The sequence below is a fragment of the Synchytrium microbalum genome (assembly GCF_006535985.1).
Source record: "Synchytrium microbalum strain JEL517 chromosome Unknown SmJEL517_scf0058, whole genome shotgun sequence".
NCBI lineage: Eukaryota > Fungi > Chytridiomycota > Chytridiomycetes > Synchytriales > Synchytriaceae > Synchytrium > Synchytrium microbalum.
This window is the reverse complement of record NW_022158407.1, coordinates 45902-73164: the sequence shown is the minus strand read 5'-3', so window position 1 is coordinate 73164 and position 27263 is coordinate 45902. Positions and strand designations below refer to the sequence as shown.

Genomic DNA, 27263 nt, shown 5'->3' with positions numbered 1-27263 from the left:
CCATCTCTTAAAACACGGAATCAACCTCATCCAAGGCCCCTCCAACGACCTCACATTCCGCGCCATCCTCTCCCCATGCGACGCTGCCTTCGCACTCACATACTCCACACCGGACGAACGCAACATAGGCTTCACACTCGCACGCTCTCTAACCTTCCACCCACCATCAACCCTCGTGCTGTCGTCTGGCAGGCGAACGGGAGTACCGATGCTGGACGTTAAAGCCGATATACAGGACTACATACATCAAGTTATACCTGCTGTTGTAGTATGCAGGGTGTATCTGACGACATCCTTCTTTTACGAGAATCTGGTGCTGAAGGATGGGGTGCTACGTGTCAGTGTACGTGGTGCCGTGTATACGTTTAAGGGGATGCTGCCGCCGGGTTTGCGGATTCCGATGGTGGCGGCGAGTGATGTTGGACGTGTGGGTGCGGATGTTATGGTTGAGAATGATGGGGTGAGAACGTGGTGTGGTAGACAAGAACACATACCACAGTTTAGGGTCCCGTTGCATCGTGAAGGGCAGCAGGAGACTAGTGATGGACGTGTGCCGGTCGCTTATGAGATCCCGCTTGTAGGGGCCCATGTAACAGCGACGGAGTTTGTACAGAGTTTTGGACGGCACGGTGGTGTGGAGGCCGTGTATGAGCAGGTTGATATGGCGGCGGTTGGGATACCGAAGGAGGACGTGGAGAGGATTCGGATCATGTACAAGGTATTTGTCAGCTGTATTTTAGCAGGGGGTTTTCGCCAGCTCGTCATCTAACTCGACTCGTGTTTACCTACAGTGGTTTGAAACACCAGAAGCTCAAAAATCATATCGAAAATCGACACTACAGGTATTTGATGCTAGCCTTGTGCGTGATTTGGATACGTGGATGGTGGAAGAGGGTGTGGCGTGGATTAAAGAGTTGGTTTTGAATATGGGACAACAGTAGAACAATACAATAACATAGATTGTAAAAACATGTACAATAATATCATAGAGAATGTGCATAATAATAGCATCTACATGTATTATATAACCATGCGTGTGCAAACGAGTCCGATAACTACAAAGGTTTACAACAAAAGCAAAAAACAGCCTGTATTCTGGACGTGTATGTATCTCATTACGTCTCACTCATCGTCCATATCAACATCAGAAAGACCCGATGATTCACTTGACGAATCCGAATCCGACTCATCAACATGGTTGTGACTAATGGTTTTACTATGGGCTGTCGCTTCATCAGCCACATCCACATCTATGGCCCGAGCCTGAGTATCAACCACATCAGTAACCTGAGCCACATCGGTACCCTGAGTCTGAGTATCCATAGCCAGAGTATCAGCAACTGGTTGCTCACTACCACCAGTAACTTCAGCTTGAGTATCAACAACCGGTTGAGCATTGCCACCACCACCAACGGCCTGTACTACTTCTTCTCCACCTCCTCTCTCCTCTTTTTTTACAGGAACTGGCTGCTGCGGCAATGGAGACATCTTTTCCTTCTCTTCTTTCTCACCTTCAGGCAAAAGCTGTCGAATCCTTCTCAACGGCGGTGAAGTGGCAGACATTGGACTATTCCTTCCTCCTCGTTTTGCTGATCCACCTCTACTATTGCTGCCACTACTGCTAGGACGTCTCGTATCAAGTGGTGGCAGCTGACGTACAGCGTCAAGAGGCACTACTTTGCCAGCAGCCAAGGACCTCGTGACTCTTCTTATAGGCCCTTCGTCATCCTCATCAGAAGACACTTCGGATAGATCTGACGAGTCTGTTGTGTCAACGTCCATATCATCGTCACCGTTATTATCATTACTATTATTATTATAGTTTGGTTCACCACCTTCAGGCAAGAGCGTTCGAATACCTTTTGGTGACGTGATTGCCGTATTACTGCCACCGCTACTTGATGCTTTAGGTGGTGATGCTAACGAATTACCACTGCTACCTTCACCAGCAGCTTCTCGTCTTCGTTGAGCAAGTAATTCTTTTAGCGTGTCTACGTTTATGATTTCAGAGAAAGATTTATCAGCGTCTTGTTCTTCTTTCACTCCTTTCTCTCCCTCTGGTTCATCATCATCCTCATCACCAGAACTACTCTCCACATCACTATCTTCAATATCAGTCAATGATGAGTTCGATATACCGTCCCAAGGCTGGAAGAGTTGTGAGGTCGCATCTTCTTCACCAATATTCTCGTTATTGTTACTATCATTCTTTTTAGTATCACTGCCACTAGCAGTCTTTTGTTTCTTCTTTGCTGGTTTCTTGACTGCAGCAGCAACTGACCCCTCCTCCTCCTCGTCATCAAGTATAACACGACTTCGTAACCGTCTTCCAGCCATGTTTGGCATGTACGGATGGGCAACTGGTTTGGCGTCTTTGACTACAGGTCTAGCTCGTTTGGGTCCACGAATAGGCACCGTGCTGCTATCTACCTGTTGTTCATCAGCTTCTTTTTCGGCTCTCGTTTTTGGAGCGGTTACCGGATGGAACGCTACAGGTGGTAGTGGTACAGGAGTAGATGGAGTAGTTGGTAGTTCATCTTCACTACTCTGGAGACGAAATCTTCTAGGTAGTTTGGTATGACGTTGTGGTCGTGGTCGTTCAAGTTTGTTTTCAGCTGCGGTCAAAGCAGCAGACACAGAAGCAGATTGTTGTTCTGTTGGTGTTGTTGCTGTACTTGAGCCCGAAGCATCTACAGATTCTATATTGATTCGTGGTTTGGTGGATAGGAATTGACCTGTTTTACTACGTGATACGTTCACTATAGGTGGTAGTGAGAGGTCGCTATTATTAGTTGCGTCATCTGTTGATGGCTTTGATGGCTTCTTGCCACTAGCGGTAGCAGGAGATGGTATTGGATTGCTACTAGTAGGCTTCTTGGGCATGACCTTCTTTTTCTGCTTCTTTGCGGCCCCGTCTTCTATTCCACCACCAATAGCAGGTGCCACTGTAGTGGAAGACTGTTGATCTATAGATGGTTTTAAATACAATATCTTTCCCTCTCCACCATCACTTTCCAATTCCATGTCATCAGCAGTTGACACGACACTTTCGCCTCTTTTCTTTCTAGCACTACTACCACCATCGACGACAGCATCTTTGTTTACGTTATGGAGCGCATTATTGAGGGTAGTGGCGAATCTATTCATGCGTGTGGTAGTAGGTTGGTGTGAGTGTTGTTGCGATGATGGTTTCTTTTCAGTAGGATCACGGTTATCGGACAAGTGGAGAGTGAGTGCGTCGCGTAGACCTTCTGATATGCGTCGTTTGGTTTCGTGCGAGGCTAGGAATTCGGTTGATATTATCTCTTGTTTGAGCTTTTGGTAGGCGTATGAGCTGTTGGGGAGGAGTAGAGTATGTGAGTCAAGTAAGACGATGAGATCAGAGCAATATGAGTGTAGATCTATGTGTCATCAAGCCTCCATCTTGTCAATACACGCAGCGTCAAGACACGCAGCTTCCAAATCTCAAATACAATTCACACGATGACCTACTTTTCAATGGCCGTAAGCATTCTAACAGATACGTTATCTTCTCTGTGATTAGTGCTACTATTTGCTATTCTGTCGATGGTTGTCTTGCACTCTGCGACAAAGATATCATGTGAAGCAGATGTCGACCATTTTTGGAAGAAATCGTGTCGAATGGTATCAAAGAGACCCATCTTCTTGGCCCTTGAGAGGATGTCCTTTGATGTCGGTGCATGGCTTGCATTGGGATCGTCGTGAGTAGAGCCTGGTAATGGCGTTGATGAGGCTGCTTTAGGGCTTTCCATTATGCTGTGAAGGTTGAGTGAAGATGGACGTGATAGTAGAGTAAAGTCAAGTAGGGGAACGTAAGCTGATGGCATAAATACGCGTGAAATATATGATTTTATTATAATTGCTGTTTACAATGGAGGCCTACCGTGTCTTGGATGAGCTTAACACTCTTCTTCGTCAACTCAACAAAAAGCACATTCACGATGAGCGACTTTAACAGCAATAAGCGAGGCTACGATGATATGGAGGAGGCCACTCCCGAGAGCGTAGCTGCTCAAATACAAATGGTCCAATACATGGTCCAACAACAGCAGCAGCAACAACAACAACCAGTCCCAAAACGACCACGAATGATTCAGGACGAAGAAGACGACGATGACAACCACCAACAACACGACGACGATGAGCAAGACCACCAACTAAACCATCTGCTCAATAATAATACCAATAATACCGACACTCTACAACAACAACAGCAACATTTACAACAGGACGATGATGCTCAACAGATGCAACAAGTAACCATGATCAACCGTCCAAATTATAAACTCAAATGGACTCTGGAGGGCCACAAGAAATCTGTATCAAGTGTCAAGTTCTCTCCTGACGGAAAGTGGTTGGCTACTGCTTGTAAGTGCTTTAGGGGTTTGAGGAAAAAAAAAACACCTACTAGATCCATAGATTGATAACCAACACGCTTGATCGCTTTGTATTCTCATCTACTAACGCTGTATTCTCACATAGCTGCCGACAAGACAATCAAACTATGGAATGCTCTGGACGGAAGGCTGGAGCAAACTCTGACAGGTCACACTCAGGGTATATCTGATGTAGCCTGGTCTTCCGACTCCCAGCACATGTGCTCGGCCTCTGACGACAAGACAGTCAGGCTATGGAATGTCGGCGCTGTGAGCTCAGTGGTTGTTGCTATATGTATTGTCGACCGCTTGTTTGGTATGTTGACACCCAATACCTCATTTTTGTAGAAGGACTCGGTCAAAACATTAAGAGGACATACCAATTACGTCTTCTGTGTCAACTACAACCCACAATCAAATCTCATCGTGTCGGGCTCCTTTGATGAGACTGTGAGGATATGGGATGTGAGGAAAGGTATGTATATATTGAGTTCAGGGAACAAATCGTTGAGCTTAGTAACGAATCGAGTCAGGCTATTCCTTTTTTTGTTCTTGGTCTTGTTTTCTTAAACACGTTCTTAAATAGGAAAATGTCTAAAAGTACTACCAGCACATTCAGATCCAGTGTCTGCTGTGTGTTTCAATCGAGATGGAACACTGATTGTGTCGTCAAGTTATGATGGACTGATGTAAGTTATTAAGAGGGTAACAGAGTAGCAGTCGCACTATTGACCGATTCCCATTTATGGTTGTTTTTGCTTCTGATACACAACTTATTTTGTCTTCATTAGACGTATTTGGGATACAGCAACAGGGCAATGTCTAAAGACATTAATTGATGATGACAATCCGCCGGTGTAAGTATGACAATGGGAGGCGAAAAAATCAATTGATCAGCTTCAAGGTTTCCAATCCTTTCCAGACTCTGCGGTCTCCACCACTCCAAATCATGCCATCTTTTCCGCCAGACAGCTCACCCAACATTTCACCCTATACAGATCATTCGTCAAATTCTCACCAAACGGAAAATACATTCTCGCATCCACACTCGACAACACGTTACGACTATGGTCGTACTCTACAGGCAAATGCCTCAAGACCTACATCGGCCACTCAAATTCCAAATATTGTGTCTTTTCATCGTTTAGTGTTACGGGTGGTAAATGGATTGTGAGTGGGAGTGAAGACTCGATGATTTATATATGGAATTTGCAGAGTAAGGAGATTGTGCAGAGGCTTCCTGGGCATAAAGGTATGTATACGTATTCATTTTCTTCTTTTTCAGTGTGAAATTGGAGGATTTGCATGATGGGGTGAAAGCAAGAGGATCCTTGATGAGGATGGGCTTAATCCAAAGTTGCGGGGTTTTTGCTATTTGAGTTTGACAGAGACAGAGAGGGATGTTTTATAGACGGCATCGCATGCCCAATAAAAACGGAAACTGGTTCAATGCATTCAACACAATTACTAACATATTTTCCTGCCTTTAGATACGGTCTTGTCTGTAGCATGTCATCCAACCATCAACATGATTGCATCAGGAGCTATTGATGCAGACAAGACAGTCAAAGTTTGGGTCGACGACTCTGGCAATTGAGAGTTACAGTAGGGACAGTCTTTTGGTGGTTTTGCTAGTTACTAGACACGCAACACCCGCCTTTTACACATATTTCACACACACATACAGCACACACCTTTTGTTCAAATAATAAAGTAGAGATTTTTATGGTATATTTTGGGTCTTATTTTGCCCTGGTGGTGCTGTACCTGTCAATTCGAGAATACTGATTTATATTGATGAGTTATGATGGACGAATGTAAAGGTGTTGAGAGAAAAAGAGGTAGTGCATCAAATCACGTACCTCCCCGATTCGGGGGGGGGGGGGGGGGGTTTCGTTTCTGAAACTGTGGCTATTTTCTCACCATTGGACGTAGTTGGGACATAGAAACAGGATAGTGTCCAAAGTTGTTCATGGATGGTGACGATTCGCCCGTCAACGTTTGGGACTTTCAGAGGCGAAAAAAAGAGAGAACAATTCCTTTTTTCGGACTTGGGAACTTTTCCCCAACTTGCTGATTCCTGCCACACATGGGACATCGTCTCTTACCATATTTCTCACCCAACATCTGCTTCAGTTTAGATAATTAGTCAATTTGTCACTTAACGGAAAAACGAAACACATTCTGAAAATCCACACTCGGCAAATACATTATGACTCCGGCCGTGCTCTACAGACAAATAAGCATCAAGACTCATTATGAGAAGCCACGTAAATTGTGGAAAATTGTGGGGTTTCCATCTATTTAGTTTATTACACAATACAGCACATAATACACCACAATACAGCACAATACAATATTCCACCTTTCACAAGCAACATCGCACCACCAAACTTGTTCAAGTAGTAACAAAGGAGAGAGATTGTTTATGGCATATCTTGTCTCTTTATTGCTGCGTTGGGTTGTGAAAAAACAAAGGTATACGATATCAAACGATTTCTAACAAATACAGGCTCTAAAAGCCGAAAAACACACACACAAATATAAAAATGTCCACATCAACAATCTGCGAGACCGCCCCAAGTCCATTATTCATCATTCCTCATCACTATCAGCCTTTTCAGACAATTGCAAGACATAATCGAATTCTGCTTTGGAGACAGGTTGTACAGATAATCTGCCATACTTTAACAAGGCCATATTCTTCAACTCTTCACCATCATCTCGTTGTAGTCTTTTCAAGGGTATGAAGCGATCCAATTTGCGTACGAATTCAACGTCTACCATGTGCCATTTGGGATCTGAAGTGTGTGGACATGTCGTTATTTGTCGTTTATAGGCTTGTTTGTCTCCGAACTGACAAGACACCATTTCAAACAGCTGGATAATTACCTTCTTTGTTTGTCTTGGGATCAAAGTAAGGATGTGTTTCGTCCCATGCAGTGTAATCTGGGAACGAATTGCGTTCAGAGAGGAGCCACACAAAAAAAAGACAACATCGTGGTCGTCAATGACTTCATAATCAAATCTTTTTCGCTGTGATTGTAACACATACCTGGATAAGCTTCTTTAACAACTTTGCAGATACCAGCGACACCTGGTGGCTTGCAATTCGAGTGATAGAACAGGCACATGTCTCCGGTTCGCATTTCCATCATGATGTTTCGGGCAGCTATACATCGTAAACGTACATCAGTTTGATCAATGCGATCTCAAAGCCAGGTCAAATAAGGTTCCTACCATAGTTGCGAACACCCTCCCAAGGCGAAGTACCCTTTTCCTTCAAATCATCAATACTGCAAAGTAGGAAGTGTTAGCAACAGGAACAAAAAGCATGTCTACAAAGGTGTAGTCATAATCACCTGAATTTGACATCAATATCTTTAACAACTCTAGATTCTGGTTCAGCCTTGAGTAAAAAGTATCGAGTCTTGGTCTCATCTGGGTCATGTTGTGAGGAGATTGCTTTTGCTTGATTTTTCTTCTTTGCTGGAACGGCTTCTTTGGGCTTCTTGGCTGGTGGACGGCCTGCCTTCTTCTAATCGCAAACAAAACCCTTCAGTGTTTGATGCAATATGATCAAATGTGCAATACTAATACATTACCTTCTTTGGTTGCTCTTCATCGCCCTCTTTGGGTTCCTCATCTTCACCAGTAACAGCACCTGATGGCTCTTCTTGTTCTTCAACAGCAGCTGAAGTCTCTACTGCAGACTCTCCTTCCTCTCCACCTTCAGGAGCAGCAGCATCACCTTCCACTACACCATCATCACCACCTTCTACTTCATCGTCTTCTTCACTGCCCGATTCAGAGGTACTGGCAATATCATCGTAAACGATAACCTGTGAATGAGAGTAAAAATGGAATGTTGGTTGATTTTAAGATCAATAAACACATCATCACGTCAATAATCGTAATGATGGTCAAAATAGAATACGATTTAACCATATTATCTTACTTTTCTCTCTCTTGTTGATTTCCTTGATGGAGTCAATGATGCGAGATCAGGTTCTTCCTTCTTTGATGATTTAGGCTTGCGGGTAGGTGGTTGCTTGACGTCAGAGTCGTCCGAGTCAAATACTTCTTCATCAGACTCGTCCTTCTTGCTTTTACGTTTGGGAGGCATTTGTTTAGTTCTGTTCTAGTTCTGTGTCATAGAATACAAGACAGTTAGATGGAAGGACTGCGAAATAGATGGATGGATTGATGCCTGATATTGCCAGGGGATGATCATGCTAGCTTCCCTTTTCTTACCTCTTGTCCTGATTTACTGGTCAATGTTTTTGGGCAAAAGGCAAAGTTTGATGTTTTGTTGTGATGGTATACATCGATCGATCAACATCATAGAAAAGCGTGAACGAAAGACCATATATCTATTGTATTTCGCGTTTATATCCGCATTCACCGTGAAATTTACTCTTAGGTGCGCTACAAGACGTGATTTTAAGGGATTCGTCAACGCATTTGAATCGTCTTTTACCCACTTTAATAAGTCATTGTCTCGCACCATAACAGCTCGCGAAACGTTCATTTTATTCCAAAGTAGTGGAAAACCCACGATCCAATTGTTGGGAGGAGCGTGGTCAACCAAACTGGAGACTGATGCGAAGCTTCTAACACCACTTTGACGATTTCCTACCTCGTGAACTCTCTTTGAGCTGAAGTTCAGCATATCCAGCAGAGAAAGAATGTTGTCATCACCAGTTACTCATAATCGACGAATCGTCCACAATGCCCAGCACGAAGACGACCACATGGAGAGCAAGACTCTCACAGAGGTGAGGAAAGCAATGGCGACCAAAATGGTGAACCCAGCATCTCTTTTTTCTCGCTCTTCGAGTTGTCGACTATTTTACTCTGCGTGTTGGCAGTTGACAACTTCACCGTCAGGTCCAGGCGACAGGACGGTAGTGATATGTGAAGCAACATGTCTTCAATAACGTACAAGCTGCTTTGATACGGAAGGCTGTCGTGTTCGAGGAGCATTGGCTCTCTTGGAGCAAAGGCGAAATGAGGCGACCACCTCGAGAAGCAACGCTACAAGCTTCTTGCAAACTCTATGCCCGACTAGCAACTGTCTTTCTCGCCATTCCCCAGCCAGAAATCGTGGACCCATTTTCTTCCTTCTTCTGAACTGACAGCAACCCTTGGGATGTATCTTGGACCTGTTGCATTTCTGATCTTTGACAAATGAAAGCAAGAATAATTTGCTAGATGTGGTGTTGCAAAAAGATGACACTGAATTCATTCCGTGGTAATTCCCTTACCGTAGTCAAATGTTGGTTTGCCAATTCCTGATGACTACACACAGCATACCATTGTAGTAGGAACTGAGGCGGAGTTCTGAGAGTAACTCGTGTTTGGATCCATGTTTACCATGCACGATACGGTTTCAACCGCTACAGAAAACCCACAATGAGAGGGCGGGTTTTACAATGGTACCATGTTCATCATTATTGGAAGGTTGGATAAAAATACAATGTACTTGGTTCATCGGGCTAATATAATGTTACGATAATGATGATGGCAGTGAATGCAAGCAAACGGAGGGCACTATAAGTTCAGTCCAACCTTAATCGATTTTACGTTGACTTCTTTTAACTTGAGCAGCATGTTCACGCTTAACGTCGTCCTGGATGCCTTTGATAAGGAATCTGTTCAAGAACATTCCTATTGATAACCACGCCTTAGTCTGCTGTCCACAAACATTCAACGTCTAAGACATACCAGCAAACGCCAACATCAAAAATCCATAAAACGACAGGAACCTCATGACCCCAATCCTACTAGCAGCAGCAAGCCACTCCAGACTTGCAGAATCCCACCTCCCATTAACTCCCAGATTATGAAGTACATGATAGATTATTCCATTTTCCACTATTTCCATTGCAGCGACCAAAAACACTAGATTTGTGATTCGAGGCCTCCATACAACATTCAGCATCTTGGCTTTAGATGTCAGATCCTCCATTATCATGTCCATTAGTGCGTATCCTGCTACGACGTAAAGCACAATGCTGTACCCCATATAAGGCATGTATTGAGTGATGTATAGGTTTAAGGTAGGTCCCATACTGTTCAATATGGAAAGTCCCTTCTCGCTACTGAATGCTACGGATGTCTGCAGTGGTTGAACAATCATTGGATCGAGTGATGCTTGAGCGATTTCGTCGGCCAAGAAGGCCATGCGGGATGTGAGACCTATGTAGCCTAGAGCAAACATGATTACGACTGTTTCTTGGTTGATTCCGAATATCTGGACCATCTTGGCTAGCTGTGGTCTGGTTTATATCTTGGGTGGTTGGTGTTGGAAGTGAACGAAAGAATAAAGAAAAAGCCAGACAGTAGCAGAAAATTTTCTTAAGCGATCGGCCACAGACAACGTCAATTCGAATAGTTTCATATCATCCACGTCTGTTCGACATGGCATCAGTGCTTGTTCGATAGCGGATAGAGTCATTCGGCTTCATCGCGTGATTTCAGACACAAGTTCGCATTTCGCAACCATCTGACTTTTACTTGATAATTATAATGATATTACTAGGATATTTGGGATATGATATAGGATGAATATTACAGACTATTAATTTTCTATAGTGGAATCGACGATTTTTTGAGTTTAGGCAGAAGGCTTCTCGACAGACTTTGCAATGTCTTCCAAACGACGACGTTTGGGTTCAGGTAATGGCAAAGTAGCAATGAACCCAAGAGCCATGAAGGCAGTAAACAACCAGAGGACGTTGTTGAATCCAATGTTGTCCTTGAATGGAGTGAAGACTTGGACACCGAGAATGGCACCTAGTTTACCGACACCAGCAGAGATACCATGGGCAGTAGAACGGTATCGGGTTGGGAAGATTTCTGCTGGGTACCTAGAAGTTGGAAAGGGTGGGGTCAACGATTTGGAAGGAAAAAAGGAAGGCTAAGTCGATGTCGAAGCATTTACAGATGCAAACGTACATGAAGGTGGTGGTGTTGGGTCCAAAGTTGAAGAAGAATTGGGCAATTCCGTACAACAAACAGAACAACCATGGGATGGCAGAGATGGGGTAGAAGCCTCCAGCCAAGACAGCCAAGATGATGGTCAACATTCCGAATCCGAGCAATTGGATTGGCTTACGTCCAATGATTTCACAAGTGAAGACTATTGGGGAACATGTAAAGCGTTAGAGCATTCTGTTAATTACGGAAACTCTGGCATTGAGGTCTTGTTACAGAGCTATAGCCTACCAGTGACGAAGTATCCGGGAACGGCACCCATGATGATAATTAAGAAGTTACCGAGAGCAGCGTTGAAGAATGACATGTAGACGTCGCCCTTTACGGCACCGTCTAGAAAGTAAAAATACGAAAGTGAGAACTTCTCATAACATGCTTAGTATGCTACCGTCAACTGATACTTACAGCCAATGAGGGCCAAGATAGATGAGGAGTTGATGGTCAAGCCGTAGTAAGCTACGTCCAAAGCGAACCAACAGAAGGCACAGCACGCTAATTCCAAGAAGTTACGGAAGTTCTTTGTGGGCGAGAAGAATTCACCGAAGCTGACGACGTGTTCTTCAATCTTTTCATCAGTGAGGACTACGTCTTCAGTGAATACAGTGTTGACACCCTTGAGAGACAAGACCTTGTTGACATCGGCTTCGGCTTTACCAGCATCACCCAAAACATCGACAGTGAACTAAACGGATAGAAGACAATTGGGAAGCGTTAGTAAGTCTCGAAAACAGATACAATTTGGAAGGACACAAAAAATGTTTGGAGGCAAAAATCACCACTTACACGAGGAGTTTCAGGGATGGTCAAACGGTAGTAGACGGCGATGGCTCCGGGGATAACACCGAAACCAAGGAGGATACGCCAGACGTAATCCAACATGTATTGATCGTTGTAGATAGAGTCCTTGAAACCAGCGAGAGTACACAAGGCAACAACACCACCAGTCAATTGGCCGAGACCTTGGTTGGCGAATACGGCGGCGATCATCTAATGGGACGACAGTTTAGAAGCCGATCTTCACTCGGCTCGAGCGACAGAAGTTGAAACTTACAGCACCACGGAACTTGACGTTGGAGAACTCGGATGAGATAACAGCAGAGACTGGGTAGTCACCACCAATACCAATACCCAAGAAGAATCGCCACATGCCCAATACGAAGAGGACACCGAAACCTCGGACAGCAGAAGCAGAAAAGGCAGAGGCGAAGCAAGAGAACATGATGATCATGAGTTCAACACCGTACATTCTCTTACGGCCGAGACGGTCACCGAGGTATCCGAATGATAGTTGACCAATGAAGTTACCCTATCGTTCAAGGTCAATCAGTTTTGGAAAACGAAACCGGTCCGCAAAGGCAGGAAACTTACCCAGTTGGTAATAGCCTTGAGTAAAGCATCAATGTTGGTAGCGGGCTTGACGGATGTTGAGCCGGGAACGTTGAAGTACACAGCGTATAAGATGTTTAAAGCTTGACCAATGACGAAGATATCGTAGGCATCGGTGAAGAAACCGGCACCAGCAACTAATATCATCTTCACGTGGAACCATGTGAAGTCTGAAAAAAAAAGTAAAAAAGTAAAAAAGCTTTAGTTTCGTGTTCCTGTTGAGTGGGTTTGCTTTAGGAGGAGGTGTTGACAAGAATGCTGCTGTGGAATGCCGCAGCAGTGAGAATGTAATAAAGTTTCATCTGGTGCATCTGATTGCATTCAAACTCCTGCTGTGCTCCACCAAAGCTCCAGCAAACACCACCAAACTTGAGCACATGCAGAAGACAAGATCATTACCAGCATTGTCCAAAGCTGTTGTAAACAAGAAAATACTTTAGTTTCATGGTGTTAGCTGAAAGTTCTATATGCGATGCGACTAATTACCGGCCAAGGCTTTCTCCCTTTTCTCTTCAGCGGCGCTGAGGACGACGGTATCAACTTTCTTCTCGTCAGACATCTTGTTACTTATAACACTGGATGCAATGTATGTGTTGTAAGTAGATGATTGTTGAAAGCAGCAACTTAGAGTCTCACAGGAAGGGGGCAAGTTGAAAATTCTTTTTTTGCAAGAAGAAGACAAAAGCATGCGCTAAAACGTTTTGGTGCTTGCAAGGTACTTTCAAGGGAGCAGAGCATGCATTTCGTTAAAGCCACCGAGAAATGCTTTAAACCCAAGGGCCAAGTGGCAAGGTTTGCGGGTGTAGCATAGGGACTTTAACACGTTTTGAAAACACGGTGTTCTATTGGCTGAGCAAATAGCTTAGCCTTTGGAAAATTTGCTCATGCCAATTATTTCGTTTCACAGCGATCGATTGACGTAAGAGCGCTATGTTGAAGTGCTAACTGCTACATATAGGTTGAGTCTCAATGAATTCAACGTGATCCACGTTCTTCGTCTGTTTCCGTTTTCGTCACCTTCTCGCCAACATCAAGCAAGTCAGTCACCAGAGTACAGACCGGGTTGTCATTCAGAATGTACTTTGGAACTACCTAGATTATCGACAAAGTTCGGATTGAGTGCAATCCGGCTGTTTCCGCCGAATACGCTACAGCGATCAGCAATGTTGAAGACATCAAATTGGAACTTGCGTGAGGGGCAGGCTCGCTGTATTCTGCATCGTTAGGCTATTCGGTGTTTGCAAACACGTGTTTCCAAGATCACATCGAAACTCAAATGTCTTAGGCATTTGGCGAACGGTATCGGTATATTGATAAACATCGTTGAATTGTGCCATTTTGCTGCAGTATTAAAGATCAATACAAGCTTAAAATCTACGTTCGGCCCTCGTATATGGAATCCAAAAAGTGCGGTTGAAAGTGTTCGTTTCTGCGCTTGAGCTCTGAGCGACGAAGATGCCAGCTTCACGAGCACAGACTAGCGACCCAACAGTATCATGAATTTGGCCCAGACATAAGTGATCGTAAAAGAAAATCCTTGTTTTGCCAGTGAGGACAAAGGACAAATTCATTCACAAAAGCATATATCATTCATTTCTCAGGCACCTTTCTAGGAAGGCTGATGGGATATGACTTGAATCTGGAGTCAGAGACACGAAGTAGGAAAATCAACGGTCTATAGCCAAGAATCTTGTCACAAAGTACGAAATGTGAATTCAGTTGTTGAAGTTGGCAAAATTACACCTTCCTCCAGCAAGTGTAGGGCATTAAAGGTAAGTTTTACACCAAATCACAAATCACGTATCTTACACTCGAAAGCTCCAGTTTGTCAATGAAAACCTCTCCAAGCTTCTGATGCCGCGACGAATGTTGATGTGCTGCAATGACATCCAATATTAACCATATAGACGTGTTCAGACACGACATACTCGACGACAAGCACGAAATCAATGGCTTTTTAATTAGGCCACCACGTCCTGATTCCTAGACCACTTCCTCGTGCCTCGTTCAATCTCTGTCCAAACCACAAACGTCGAATCAACTTTAGCAGAACTAGACACGAAGGATGGCATCCAAGAAAGCATCAGCTGCAGTAACGTCATCAACATCACTAATACGTCTAATAGTCTCAGCTCGAAAAGCTACTCCTTCACCTCCTGTCGGTATGTTTTGTCCTTTTTTACAAACATCATCTAAGCAAAGTCACGTCCATCTATACAATCATCACGTATTATAATATCGAAATCCAATCATTTAACATCTCTATTTACGCTATGCAGGTCCAGCACTAGGTCAAAGAGGCATAAAAGCAATAGATTTCTGCAAGGCATTCAACGAAAAATCCAAACACTTTACAGAGGGCCTACCACTACCAGTACATATACTAGTCAAACCAGACAAGACATATACATTCCAAGTGAAAGCTCCACATGCTTCATACCTGCTGAAAGCTGCTGCTGGTGTCGAGAAGGGAAGTGGGCGAACAAGCGATACTGAAGTGGGGATCGTGTCGCTAAAACATGTATATGAGATTGCTAAAGTGAAGAATGCGGATCCTGGAATGGAATCGTATAATCTGCATCAGGTTGCTAGGATGATTGCTGGGCAGGCTAAATCGATGGGTATTCGAATCGTAGCTTAAAGACGTCTGGGAAGACCAGCTTGACCTATGTAGTTTCTTATTTGACCTTCACTTGTAAACATAACAACACACTCATTTAATACGGCATATTCGATTGGCATCCAATGACTCACGGATGTCTTCGTTGTTTTGCTTGTTTTTGCCCAAACAATGTGTTTGGCACAGTTTTTCAAGTTCATGTACACATTCAACAAAAAACTGCACTTGCAAACGAGATTATAGTCGTTTCAGAACTGTTGCTCATAGCACGATGGAACTTGTATTGAGGAAGGTGTAAAAGCTACTCGACATGCCTTCAACACGCGCTTATCAGATATGGAGTCACTTCAAATTTGGAATATTAGCCCTTTTCTATTATATACTTATATACAGATTTTATACAAAGTCAACCAAGCACAGTTTTACTTCCAGATACTTTACTGGGACTACGACTTTTACTCATCGGATGAGTAAACCCCCACTTAAGCAGCTGCAGCAGCTCATTCTTCTGCTCATACTCTGGTCGTGCCATCAACATGCTCGCTTGTCCAGATATCGTGACCTTATCACTCATACTATTACTCGAGCTAAACAAACTTATAGCTTCTGGTACACCCCATTCCAGCATCTGCTGCATCATGCGTATAGACTCGGCTCTTACTTCTTGATCTACATCCGTCCACAAGTCTAACAGGATGGCGACTATACGGGTCGTTAATGTCGGTGATGTGGTGCCAGATACTCGAGAATGGTTTAGGAGATGGCGCATGAGGTGTAGCAAGTCCACTTTTCTTCTAAACAGAGTAGACCTCTCTGTTTCGAAGCGAGATACGACAGCTCCAAGCATGCTAGATACTTTGATCTGAATGTCACCAGTGCCTGGTGCAACGTGTGCGTTCGCAATCATGGTTATAGATTCAATAGCTGCCATACGTATGCCCCTTTTGTTGAAAAAAGAAGTCATGTTGAGTACTGAGTCCATCCATAGCAAAAAAACACCATCGTATACGTTACCAATGTTCTTGAGACGACAAAGTCTCCAAAAACTCTAACGCTTCAATAGGCTTAGTGTTGGGATTGGCAGCAAAGTATTTAGCATAAGCAATAGTGCCATGAACTGACAAGACTGTAAATCTTCTGATACGATCACTCTAAAGTGCGGAAAGGATCGCAGTTTAGATGAAAAAAGTCGAGTGGCAGCAGCAGAATGAGACACTACAAACCTCAGTATCAATCACATCAACCAACTCATTCCTCTTAGCTTCCAACTGTCCCAATTTATCAACTTTGCCAGTCTTGACAACCTCCTGAGTAGCTTCTTGTGAGAGTTTCTTCATGGCCTCGAATGTCTGATACCTAAAAAGCACAGGATTTGTCAGGCCTATGCGTAGTTTTTTGCTGCAACTTAAAATTGAGAAGATGCAACACGTACTGCTCTTCAGAAACAATAGGGGCATCCATAGTCTCATCGAAAAAGAAGAAAGAACTCTCCAAATCAGCAAACAAGGCCTCTCGTATGCTCTCTGAAGACGTATTGCACAACTTCAATAGAGACTGCAAACGATCCACATATGTAGAGGCCTTGTGAGATGCTCCATTCAATGCACAGAGAATTTGCCCTGCGCTTTCGATGGCATGGACTTCGGATTCTAGATCTGAAGCATCCGAGGATTCATCTTGTCCGCCGGATTCTCGTATTGCTGGGTGATTGAGATTGTAAGCGTACTAACACGATTGTGATTGGAAACCTTTTTAGGCTCACCTCGTTCAACTTCAACCAACAAACTTTCAACTAGCTCCTCGGCGACAGGAGTAGCCTGCTTGCAGCATTCCTTTAATAAGACCAAAGGGTCAATGTGTAGAGCCTGGAGGACAACCGAAACGAGTGAGTACGATAATACGAGTGCTCCTAATAGGTTGTTTGTACGTACCCAAGAATGCTTGGCCACAACATCGGGAGATGCAGAAGCCATACTTGGTGTCGCCTTAGATTCCAGATTTTTGACCACAGATGATGGTGCTGGTGGTTGCGACACGCCAGTTGGAAGACCATAAAATCTCGCGTTCCATTTCGATCCTCTCGATGGTACCACAACCGCCTTATTCAGTAGCTCTGATGACGAAGCACGTGAATCTCCATGGTCGTAGAATTGGCTTCGATTTGTTCCAGCCTTTGTAAGACAATGTGGTGAGAAAAAATGTGACTTCATGATCACACATGGAGCTTTCTCCTACTTCACTTGGAGCCCCAAGTCCCCCAGCAAGACTCAAGCCTCTAGACACACTTCCAGAGACGCTCAAGTTTCTAGACGGACTTGCAGTAACACTCAGATTCCTAACTTTGGTAGCACAAAACTCCAACAACCCCTCCATAGCCAGCACTCTTCTGGCCTCGTCCCGAATGCTGGCGTCCGTGTCTGATAGGAACAAGATTGCAAAGTTCATAGATTCGTCACCAGTCATGTGATTGATAAAGATTTCAAATATGGATAGAGCTCGTAATCGGATCTTGACATCTTTATGACGAGCTTCCTAAACGTTTTGAGATATTAATGTTGTGTTTCCACAGTTGGAACGAATCGAAATGACGTACTTTTTTGGCTGATGCAATAAGAGCACGGAAAAAGGGGTGCTTTGGTCCCAGCTGCACCAAGATTCGCGACAAGCAGCTATACACATGAATCCTAAGATTGTTATCGTCATCTTCATCTTCGTAAGCATCCATAAACGCCTGAATAGCATCTAGCAGTTTCATCATCTCGTCTGCACCAGCTAAAAGGGCCATCTCGACTATTGAAGGTTCGAAGTTTGTAAGATTACTTATTACACAAACTTCAAACACTGCGAGATTGCCAAAGGCAAAAAAGCCTAGGAAAATGACTGCACTTACCACAGAGATATACAGCCCACCGCCGTTTCCTACTAGAGTGTCTAGCACTGGATATCACAGGCACATATCGACGCAAAACATCTACAGCTTTAGGAGCTGCCTTTTCAGCAATCACATCTGAAATATGTAATAATGCAATGATATCTCCTTCGTTTGTTACTGCTGATGCAGCGGTCAACCGACCCAGCACTTGTTTGAAGGCAAGGGGAGAGTTTTCTGGAATACGACAATAGGCAAAACGTCAAAATAACTTGTCGGCGCAAAAAGGGATCAAAAATCCTTTAAAAAGTATTTCTATCACACCTGAAATGTTTCGGAGGCCAATCAAACAAGCTTCCATAGCAGTATTACTGTGCTGAGACACATCATTGGCTAGATGCGAAATCATGATGTCCACAATAGTTGGCATGGCACTTTCCAGCATGGATGAGAGTTCAGATAACACTAGAATTGTTGAAGCCTACCACAAAGTGTGTGTGAATACCAGCGCATGTATCGATGCGTAGCATGTTTTCTCACCTCCAATTGTCGATTCTTTTGCATTTCTTGCAGGTAATAAACAACTTGACTGCCAGATTCAGGCGACAAGACACTAGTTATGAGTTGAGCAACCTGCCGCAATGAAGAGACTAGATGAGTCGATATGAGAGGCTGTCGTCTGGGATATCCCTCTGCCATCTTATGAGAAAGGGCAAAAAAGGTCAGGAATAGGGCTCAGAATACAGGGCGAACTGTGAGTTCATTACATGCTCTGTGCCCAACTCAAAGAAATCTTCCTCTCCATCTTCCAAAAATCCAAAATCGGTGAAGTGTTGCAGGTTGCTTGTTATCACAGATTCATCACCAAGAGAGTCTTCAAGGGTTCTACTCCAGAAATATTAGATATTCAAATACAACCCCTCACACACACACGCGCGCAACTTACCCATTTATAAGAGCCTCGTCGTCTTCACCATGAGGATCAATATGCCATTCATTCCGCACCAGAGGCTGCCGTTTAAGGAATCGGTCAAACAATACTCTGACATGTGACTGCGGATCCGCATACAATGGCAACACAATCCACATGAGTGGAGCAACACGATCTTTATCCAATCTGGAAGTCTAATGTTGATGGGAAATACAATGAGCAGAAAGGGTAGGGCAAAGCTACTCCAAATTCCTACATGTTGCAGAATAGACTGAATTGCAGCCACACGAAATTCTGGACTTGAATGATGCAAATACGGCAGCAGGCTTTGCACAATTTGATCACTCAGTACGGGGTTCGTTGGTAGGTAGGCACTAGCAATAATGCTTGTTCTGATTACATCTGTTGTTTATTGGTTTGGTTAGATTTCTCATCGTCTCGAGTAACAAATGACACTCAATCTTACGATCACAATCAGCTGGAGTCAAAGATGCAACTAACGGATCAGCTGCTGCTGCTAATCCACCTTTCGAAATCACTTTGATTTCACTTAGCAGATAATTCCATGAAACCTCCATCATAGCAGCTGGGGTTTGCTTGAAAATGATGGGATATAATTTACAGGCCAATCGTCGAATTTCGTTTTCTTTGTCCACAATCAAGGTTCTGCGAGCAGAATGAAGTAGATGAGGGTCAGTTTTGGCAAGGGCAAAAAAGCGGTCAGCGCAGCATCTTACCTGACACGATCTCGCAACTCTTCAATCTTTGCACCAGTAGCTTTAGGAAACACTTTTAGAAACACTTCAGCAAGTTTCAGTGCTCCGATTTTGACAATGGCGGATGAAGCATTGGCAGTCCATTCCAAAGCAACATCAAAGTACTGATGAAACAGGATTTGACTGATGCCGTTTGACAAACGAGCCAGTAGTAGTAGTGACACGATGTCAATTGCCGATCTAGATCGCAAACACGTGAATACAAACTTCTGGATATTCGCTTTTTTTGCTCACATACCTCTGATATGTCCACTGCTTATGAATCAACATCTGACCAGCAGTGTTTTCAAGCAGCCCTTTGAGCGCTCCTGGAAAGACCTTGTAATCGCCAAAGCAACATCTTACGAGTGCTTCACAAGCGAGTCTAAAAACAAACGAGTGTGGGACATAAACACGCAATTCGGCAGACATAGTGACTTTTTTTACTCACACTCTTAAAATTGGATCCGGCATGCCAGCAGTTGGCATAAGACACAGCATAAATCCACATGCAAATCTCCTTTTACTGGCAGGAGAAGCAGGAACAATCCTTCGGTCAACAACTTCACCGCTCTATTGTTGACAAAAACATTGTTACAATACCTTCATCAATTTTCATCGTAAACAGGAAACTATGATTCTTACGGTAGAAGCAGGTGGTGGTGGCAACCTAAATTTGCACAATAACAAAGAAATCCAAAATGGTGCCTGTACGAAGTTCCTTGTATATGAGTAATCATCTGGCCTGACAAGTTGATTTTCAGGCACATCAGACAAGAAGAATTCCCAAAATCGATCAACAGATTCGTCAGCCGTGATGACTTCAACCAATGGAGCACAAGAGGTCTGGACATTGCATATCTTGTTGGCAATGTCATCATAGACTTTCAGGACTGCGCGGAGTCCACTTTCTGATGCCTTTGGGAGTAGTTTGACCAGTTCTAGCACCGAGGCTGGTATAACGGGCTCAAAAGTCGTCAAATAGTTGGATATCTGTTTCACACTATTGCACACGCCGAAAAAATTGAGTATCTCTGAATTTGGAGGAGGGCGTTTTCGAACGATTTACCATTCCAGGCTACCATCTCCCAAGCTCAGAAATAGAATTGCAATAGCCGTGATACGTTCACTACCGGTTTCCCATAATGTGGCGCACTGTGACAAGACATTGTATACTTTTGCTCGAACGCCAGCGTGAGCATCAAAAGCCAAGTCGAAAAGACACATCAACAGCTAGAAAAAAGAGAGAAAGTTGAGCCCTATGTCACTAGCAACAACGGTTGTCACTTTTACCTCTGTCCTGTCACTCTGATTCAACAGCTGCAAGGGCAAGCAACTACACAGTTCCACCATAGCCAATGTCGTTTTCTATTATGACGACAAGTAAGATCACCATCACCGTCACAGCCAGGAATGCGATTTCAAACCAGACAAACCTCATTCGTCGACGATTGCAACAGGGGATGCATTGTATGCCACACAAACGAGACATCCTGTGGCTGAGCTCTACTAAGCGAAGGCAGAATAGCTTTGGCCACCTGTACCACCGATGCTTGCAGCACAGAATCAGAGGTTTGTATTAATGGTAGCAGTGCATCAATGACTTCCACATCAATCTATGTTTAAGTACCAATAAGTGTTGATTGTTTTGCAACTACAAACCGAAACCCGAAGACACGTACCTGTGGTGTCTGAGACACATACGCACGTATCACATCAAGCGATTTCAAACGTTGTGTTGGTTTTAGTGATGCCAAAGACGACACTGCCTTTGACAGATACGTTTTAGGTGGCACCGGTACATATTTGATGACTGCATCCAGTATAATGAATAAGTCGATACTTTTAGCGTTATGAGAGACATCAACGTCCTTCTTCATGTATCGCTTATCATACGATTGCCCTATTAGATCCTGTCTACGATACTGAGCAATAACATTCTCCACATCTTGACTCAGTTCAGGTGTCGAATGTGTAATCTTGGGAAGTAGTGACGTATACAAGAAGGCGGTCAAATAGTCCAGATCAGCTACACCCATAACCAATTTAGTAGTGTAAGGTGAGCTAGGCGACAGCAGACTCGGACATAATGTTAAGGCAGTATGGAGACATAAACATGTACTGTATCGGATTAGAGGAGAGGCTGATTGAAGATGGTTCTGTAGTGTGGATAGGAATTCGACAAAGGCAATCATATCTGATTCTGCCAATATCACAGGTTTCTTCCCACCTCCTTTTTCACGAAGAGATGGTACTAGACTGGTCGTGTATGTTTCTAGCGCCCATGGTAGCAGATCATGAGCAGATTCCGACTGAGATTGTAATAGATCTGAAAACATTTGGTATCCTGTGCATTTGGGAGTGGTTTAGAGAGTTTTGTGAGCTTATAACCCAGGGACATCTGCACCTTTTTTACCATACCAGAAGCTTTGGGATCTTTATTGGCAGACTCTCCAAGCTTATCAAACACTTTCTTCAATGTGCCTTTGATGGCCTCTGATTCCGCGGAAGTCTAGATTACAGATAAGTGTGAGTCATGCATTCTTTCTGGCGTACTCTCGCCAATACACAAGCAAACCTTGTCTTTTAAGCCCAGCAACACCTTAACAATCTGTTGCGTCAAGCTAGAATCCGACAAACAATATAAAGGTGCGAGGAGACCCAATGCCTAGAAAACCCTTGTGACTGTCAAGCATGACGCATGCACCAAACTCCAATCTTGGTAACAATACCTTAATGACAACAATCCGATCAGGAAAGAAACGATGCTTTGAATTTGATCCCAAAGTGAAGAACAAATTCCACACAACTCGTAAATGATCATCCTGTCCAAACATTTTCTCGTTCTCAAATAGGATACGTGTCATGGCAGATATAGAAGCACCTCTTGTAGTCCAGTTACTGCTTTTTGAGAGCGATTCGAGGCCAGATATCATTGGTAATGCGATACATGACATGGGAGATGCGAGGTAGTGGAAGAGTTCGTGTATGTGACCATGGTATCCTGAAAAGGAGAGGCGGTGGATTGGTAAAAGGAGTCTTAACATATACGGATCTAGCAGTTTCAAGGTACCAAACCGAATAACGTTCGTGATAACACGTACCTCGTTCATCAACTTGCAACGCGGTTGAGACACGATCCACTTTGCTCTGTTGTGTAGCAACAGTGGGATCAAGTAAAACAGCCAGTTGAAAGAGCATTGCCACTGCTTTAGCTCTCGTCTTTGGATTAGAATGCCCCAGCACTGGAACTAATTGCACTGCGCAATGTACGATGGTTTGTTCCAATACTTGAGCATGACTGGATCCATCGTTGGATGTACGTGTCGATGGAGGAATAGGAGATGGATCGTCGTCGTCTTCAATATCTTTACTTGGTGGTTTTCGTGGTGTTGTTGTTATTTGTTCGTTTGATGACAATGTCGACGCATTATTGGTAGGTATCCTGTCTATAAAGGACTTGGTGGCAATCGCCCATTTGGATATTGATTCTGCCTCCTCTGGCTTCAATGAGTTTAGCTTTTTGGTCATCGTTACGATGCCTGGGATCTAGTCAAGAATTGTCAAGATTGTCAACAAGTGTTAGGATTTTTCGAGTGCGCTACAAACGAGGCCAGAACGGCCGCCAAATCATTTTGACACGCGTAGAACTGGACTTGTGTCGTCGCAATGTTGTATTAAACACGTGGATCTACGTGAATCTACGATTAAGAACAATGGCAAAGTACGTGATCAATATCACTCTTGTTCGCTCAGCCTGTTATAGTTGATTTGTTGTAGAGATGCACGGGAATGGAATAGAATGGAATTGGAAGTGGAATTCACGATTTTGATACCCAATTCCTGTTATTGTTCGATTCCATTCTTGGATTTGTTGATCATTCATTGATATTATGGCAGTGAATCCTGGTATCTTACAAACCAATTTCATATAGGTACATGGCTATCTGTGATGAAGCACACACGGTCATCTTTTCAGCTTTGAGAATGTTGAACCATCTGGGTAGCTTGAAATCAATGTACTGCTGCCTGTGAACAATGAATGTGGTGAATTTGTGTTTCATTGTGAGAATAAAATGTGTATGCGAACCTACTTGCTGCAGCAGCACTGCAATTCGAACGGCTTGTGAATGGCAGGACTCTGTGTAAAACGTTGGAGCAATGTTGGTTGAGTTGACGTTATCAAAAGAATCAAAAGGAAATCTGAGTCCAAAGTAACCAAATTTTCTTTCTTACGATGTGGTTGACACCGGTTTGACCACTGAAGGTAAAGTCCACCACATAGACTACATCCAAACTCGTAAAACCAGAGAATTGTTAGAATTGTGTCCGATGTTGACTATGCGTACGCTCACAATTGAGACCATGAGAAATCATTGAGTTACAATATGATTTGAAAGGGCTGCTTCCACCTGCGAAAGGTGCCAGAGCGCGTCAGTCATACGAACACACGCCAACTTTCGAAAATTCCAACGTCAAAGAAATCTAGATTGAGCTTTGCAAACATGCATGGCATTCATCTGGATCTAGATAATAAGCGGTTGAATTGAATCAGGCAAGCTGGAGCAGTCCCGACCGTGCTCTTTATATCACAAACACTTGACATTTCAAAGTGTCTGGTCAAAAGAACCTCCACTCACGTCATCCCAAGATTATCAAGAATTCCAATTACGCTATCGGATTGTCTTTCGCTCGCTAAATGCAAGCTTTACCGCTCCACTTGATGTCATCACGGCCGTCGTTTTGCCTCAACATTTTGGGACGAATCAGTCAACAACGAATTCTGTGGAGCTTGTAGATGGGTGCATCCTGACAAGAGTCACGGCGGAAGTCCGGTCTTTTCCTGGAGCTGGTCGCGCCCTCTTATTCGTTGGCCGGGAAATGTTTGCAAAATCAACATCAGATGAACAGCCAACGAGAATGACACCAAAACATGATGACGGGACATTACGAATGCTCTGTGGGCGGATTATACGGGCGCATCAACGCAAATTCGCACATCGAACGTGATTTTGGGTTGCAACATTTAGTGAGTTTGTTTAAGAATCAACAACTTAACACCGCCTTCCAGCCTTTGATTTTTGCGTAATCTATACACTTCTTTCTACTTACCATACAGCTCTTCCAATCGCCAATCTATTCAGTTGGCACAACGTGTTCGATGCCAGCGTCGATCAAGCTCAGGCCGTTCGTTGGTTGACCAGCTGGAGATACGTTCGTATATGAGGAGCAAGGACGTGGATCCATTCGTTATATGTGGATACGTCGGAGTCGGATACATGAATCAGTTCATGGACTGGTCGGAAAGTACCGAAACCATTGGTATGATGATGATTTTTGGGAGGGCGACGCTGACAAGTATATCTGATTGACGAGATTCAGGCGGTTTCTGACCGCATAATCTGTTGACACTGCATCATCTGCCACGAATGTCAAGTCCTAACGGTAATTCAGAGAGTTAGAAGGAAGTAACAACCTTTGTCAAGATGGTTGGTCAAAACTAAGTTGAGGGGCTGACGCAAACGTAATTCCAGTAACATATGGGGAGTGATTCGCAATTTAGTGCGTTTTTAAGCGTTGTAGTAATCGTAAATTTGCGGGACTATAATCCCAATAGAATGCATGAGCCACATTTTGCTGTGAGAGACAAGGCAAGAAACAATCATCTTCCAAGACAAGGACTTTTGCAAATAAAATTAATCTGTATTGTGATTTAAACAAATTATGAAATGTGCTTTAAATAATGACAAGTGCAAATATCTATCTTATAAAAACAAGCAACCTTCCATCAGCAACCCGCCTCTTTTCAACCTCTTACAGCCTCTACCATTTTCAATACACGACCTCATTCCAGCATCCTTTTTCAATCTACTTACTAGACATCTACATTTATACCTATACGGTTATCCTTCCAGCTCATCAACGTCCAGGAAGTGGGTGAGCTTTGATAAGAACTGCATGAAGAGCCCATTCTTCACGAATCCCTTTACTATGAAGTCTTTTGGGGCGGAAATGAGGTCAGTTTCTGGATCGACTAGATCGGTTTGGAAGTGGCCAGCATATTCTTTCATAATGTCTCGCATTTTGCCACAGTTATTCTCTGAATTCAATCTATATCTCCAAGTTTGTGCACGAGTGTTGATGTCGACAATTTGGTCAAACACTCGTCCCTGAAAAGAGGGGTTGAGAAATGATGAATGCAAGAAAAGGAATAGAAACGAGAGTGAGCAACAGTATTTACTCGTCTGGTCAATTCATTTCTGATTTCTGGTATTTCTTCGAGCTTGGTATTGATTTCTTGTAATGTATGAGTAGCTTTACGTTGCTTTTCTTCCATAGAATCCATTCTTTCGGTCATCTCGACTTCATTCTCCTTGGCGACTTGTTGAGCTTCTTCTACAGCCTCCAAACGACCTTCCATATCAATATCGGTATCTTTGGCAGCTCGAATGTTCTCTGAGTCGGATTGCTTTTGCGTTTCCATTTCTTCGTCGATTCGTTGCATGTGGTTCTGCAATTCACGAATATCAGCTGTATTTCCTCCAGTTGCTGTGGCCGAGAGTTCCTTTGCAAGCCTTGCCAGACGAGTTCTCAAATCAAACAAGTCCTAGGAGGCACGATTGTTGGTTCTTTGGTGCTCTCGTGCTAATCAGACATGGCAAAGGAGAGAAAAATATAGCGAGAGAAGGTTTCGACCTGTGGGTTATGAGCCCACCACTCTAACTTGAGCTATCTCGCGGTATGATCATTTTGTGTCTACCGACTTACGTTGTGATTTGCGATGATAATGTTGGCGTCCAGGACGATTTTGGCAACTTTCTGCACTTGCTCTCGACCAGCCTTCTCCCCACGAGCAGCCTGTTGAGAAATGAAGCAATGTCAGCGAAAGCGAAGTCACCAGATGTTGAAGTGTGATGTAGAGCATCACACGAACGAGAAGGATCATAATACCTTGGTATTCTTGTAGGTTGGAGCAAGTCCCTTGATGAGCTCAAATAATTCAATGATTTGGTCGCTCTTCATAGAATCCAGGATAGGTGTGGAAGACAACAAGCGAATTGTCGATTTGAGGAGTGGGATTAGTATGTCTGCATTCTGGACTTGTTGTAGAGTGGTGGAGCATTGAACATGATGATGCAGGATCGTGTTCTTCGTTATAGTGTGAGCTTTTTGGGGAAGGCATGCAAAAGTTGGTTTGTTGAAAGAACCAAGTCGAGTTGTCAAGTCAAGCAGGCGAGGCGAGGTATTGAAGAGAAAAAATATAGCTATAATGCGGTTGTCGCTGGAAGTTTTAAACGCACTGCGT

General features: G+C 43.7%; 6 protein-coding genes across 6 annotated transcripts; 2 read left to right on the top strand and 4 right to left on the bottom strand.

The window, feature by feature from the left end:
• Positions 1 to 1122: 1122 nt before the first annotated feature.
• On the bottom strand, positions 1123 to 3773 carry SmJEL517_g05773 (uncharacterized protein; the record flags this gene model as incomplete). The annotated part of the gene is made up of 2 exons (XM_031171699.1): positions 1123 to 3334; positions 3493 to 3773. 2 exons carry the CDS (start codon positions 3771 to 3773, stop codon positions 1123 to 1125), a joined length of 2493 nt encoding a protein of 830 aa, XP_031022320.1.
• A 189-nt stretch (positions 3774 to 3962) lies between these two features.
• On the top strand, positions 3963 to 5994 carry SmJEL517_g05772 (uncharacterized protein; the record flags this gene model as incomplete). Its single annotated transcript, XM_031171698.1, has 7 exons — positions 3963 to 4389; positions 4504 to 4667; positions 4746 to 4872; positions 4984 to 5086; positions 5189 to 5254; positions 5396 to 5649; positions 5888 to 5994. 7 exons carry the CDS (start codon positions 3963 to 3965, stop codon positions 5992 to 5994), a joined length of 1248 nt encoding a protein of 415 aa, XP_031022319.1.
• Positions 5995 to 6992: 998 nt separating this feature from the next.
• SmJEL517_g05771 (uncharacterized protein) lies at positions 6993 to 8523 on the bottom strand (the record flags this gene model as incomplete). Its single annotated transcript, XM_031171697.1, has 7 exons — positions 6993 to 7198; positions 7290 to 7346; positions 7453 to 7569; positions 7638 to 7693; positions 7760 to 7935; positions 8003 to 8239; positions 8356 to 8523. The coding sequence occupies 7 exons, from the start codon at positions 8521 to 8523 to the stop codon at positions 6993 to 6995; spliced, it is 1017 nt and encodes a 338-aa protein (XP_031022322.1).
• A 2493-nt stretch (positions 8524 to 11016) lies between these two features.
• SmJEL517_g05770 (uncharacterized protein) lies at positions 11017 to 13341 on the bottom strand (the record flags this gene model as incomplete). The annotated part of the gene is made up of 9 exons (XM_031171696.1): positions 11017 to 11269; positions 11358 to 11541; positions 11628 to 11729; positions 11802 to 12078; positions 12180 to 12383; positions 12448 to 12702; positions 12765 to 12952; positions 13182 to 13196; positions 13269 to 13341. The coding sequence occupies 9 exons, from the start codon at positions 13339 to 13341 to the stop codon at positions 11017 to 11019; spliced, it is 1551 nt and encodes a 516-aa protein (XP_031022321.1).
• A 1506-nt stretch (positions 13342 to 14847) lies between these two features.
• On the top strand, positions 14848 to 15423 carry SmJEL517_g05769 (uncharacterized protein; the record flags this gene model as incomplete). The annotated part of the gene is made up of 2 exons (XM_031171695.1): positions 14848 to 14944; positions 15062 to 15423. The coding sequence occupies 2 exons, from the start codon at positions 14848 to 14850 to the stop codon at positions 15421 to 15423; spliced, it is 459 nt and encodes a 152-aa protein (XP_031022342.1).
• A 385-nt stretch (positions 15424 to 15808) lies between these two features.
• SmJEL517_g05768 (uncharacterized protein) lies at positions 15809 to 23488 on the bottom strand (the record flags this gene model as incomplete). Its single annotated transcript, XM_031171694.1, has 27 exons — positions 15809 to 16343; positions 16417 to 16553; positions 16626 to 16758; positions 16835 to 17102; positions 17165 to 17267; positions 17334 to 17573; positions 17638 to 17934; positions 17996 to 18192; positions 18293 to 18508; positions 18596 to 18752; positions 18812 to 18970; positions 19039 to 19156; positions 19218 to 19396; positions 19459 to 19604; positions 19669 to 19868; positions 19940 to 20158; positions 20217 to 20342; positions 20409 to 20530; positions 20603 to 20960; positions 21027 to 21190; positions 21251 to 21325; positions 21394 to 21573; positions 21640 to 22304; positions 22379 to 22469; positions 22536 to 22625; positions 22690 to 22961; positions 23062 to 23488. 27 exons carry the CDS (start codon positions 23486 to 23488, stop codon positions 15809 to 15811), a joined length of 5874 nt encoding a protein of 1957 aa, XP_031022343.1.
• Positions 23489 to 27263: the final 3775 nt, after the last annotated feature.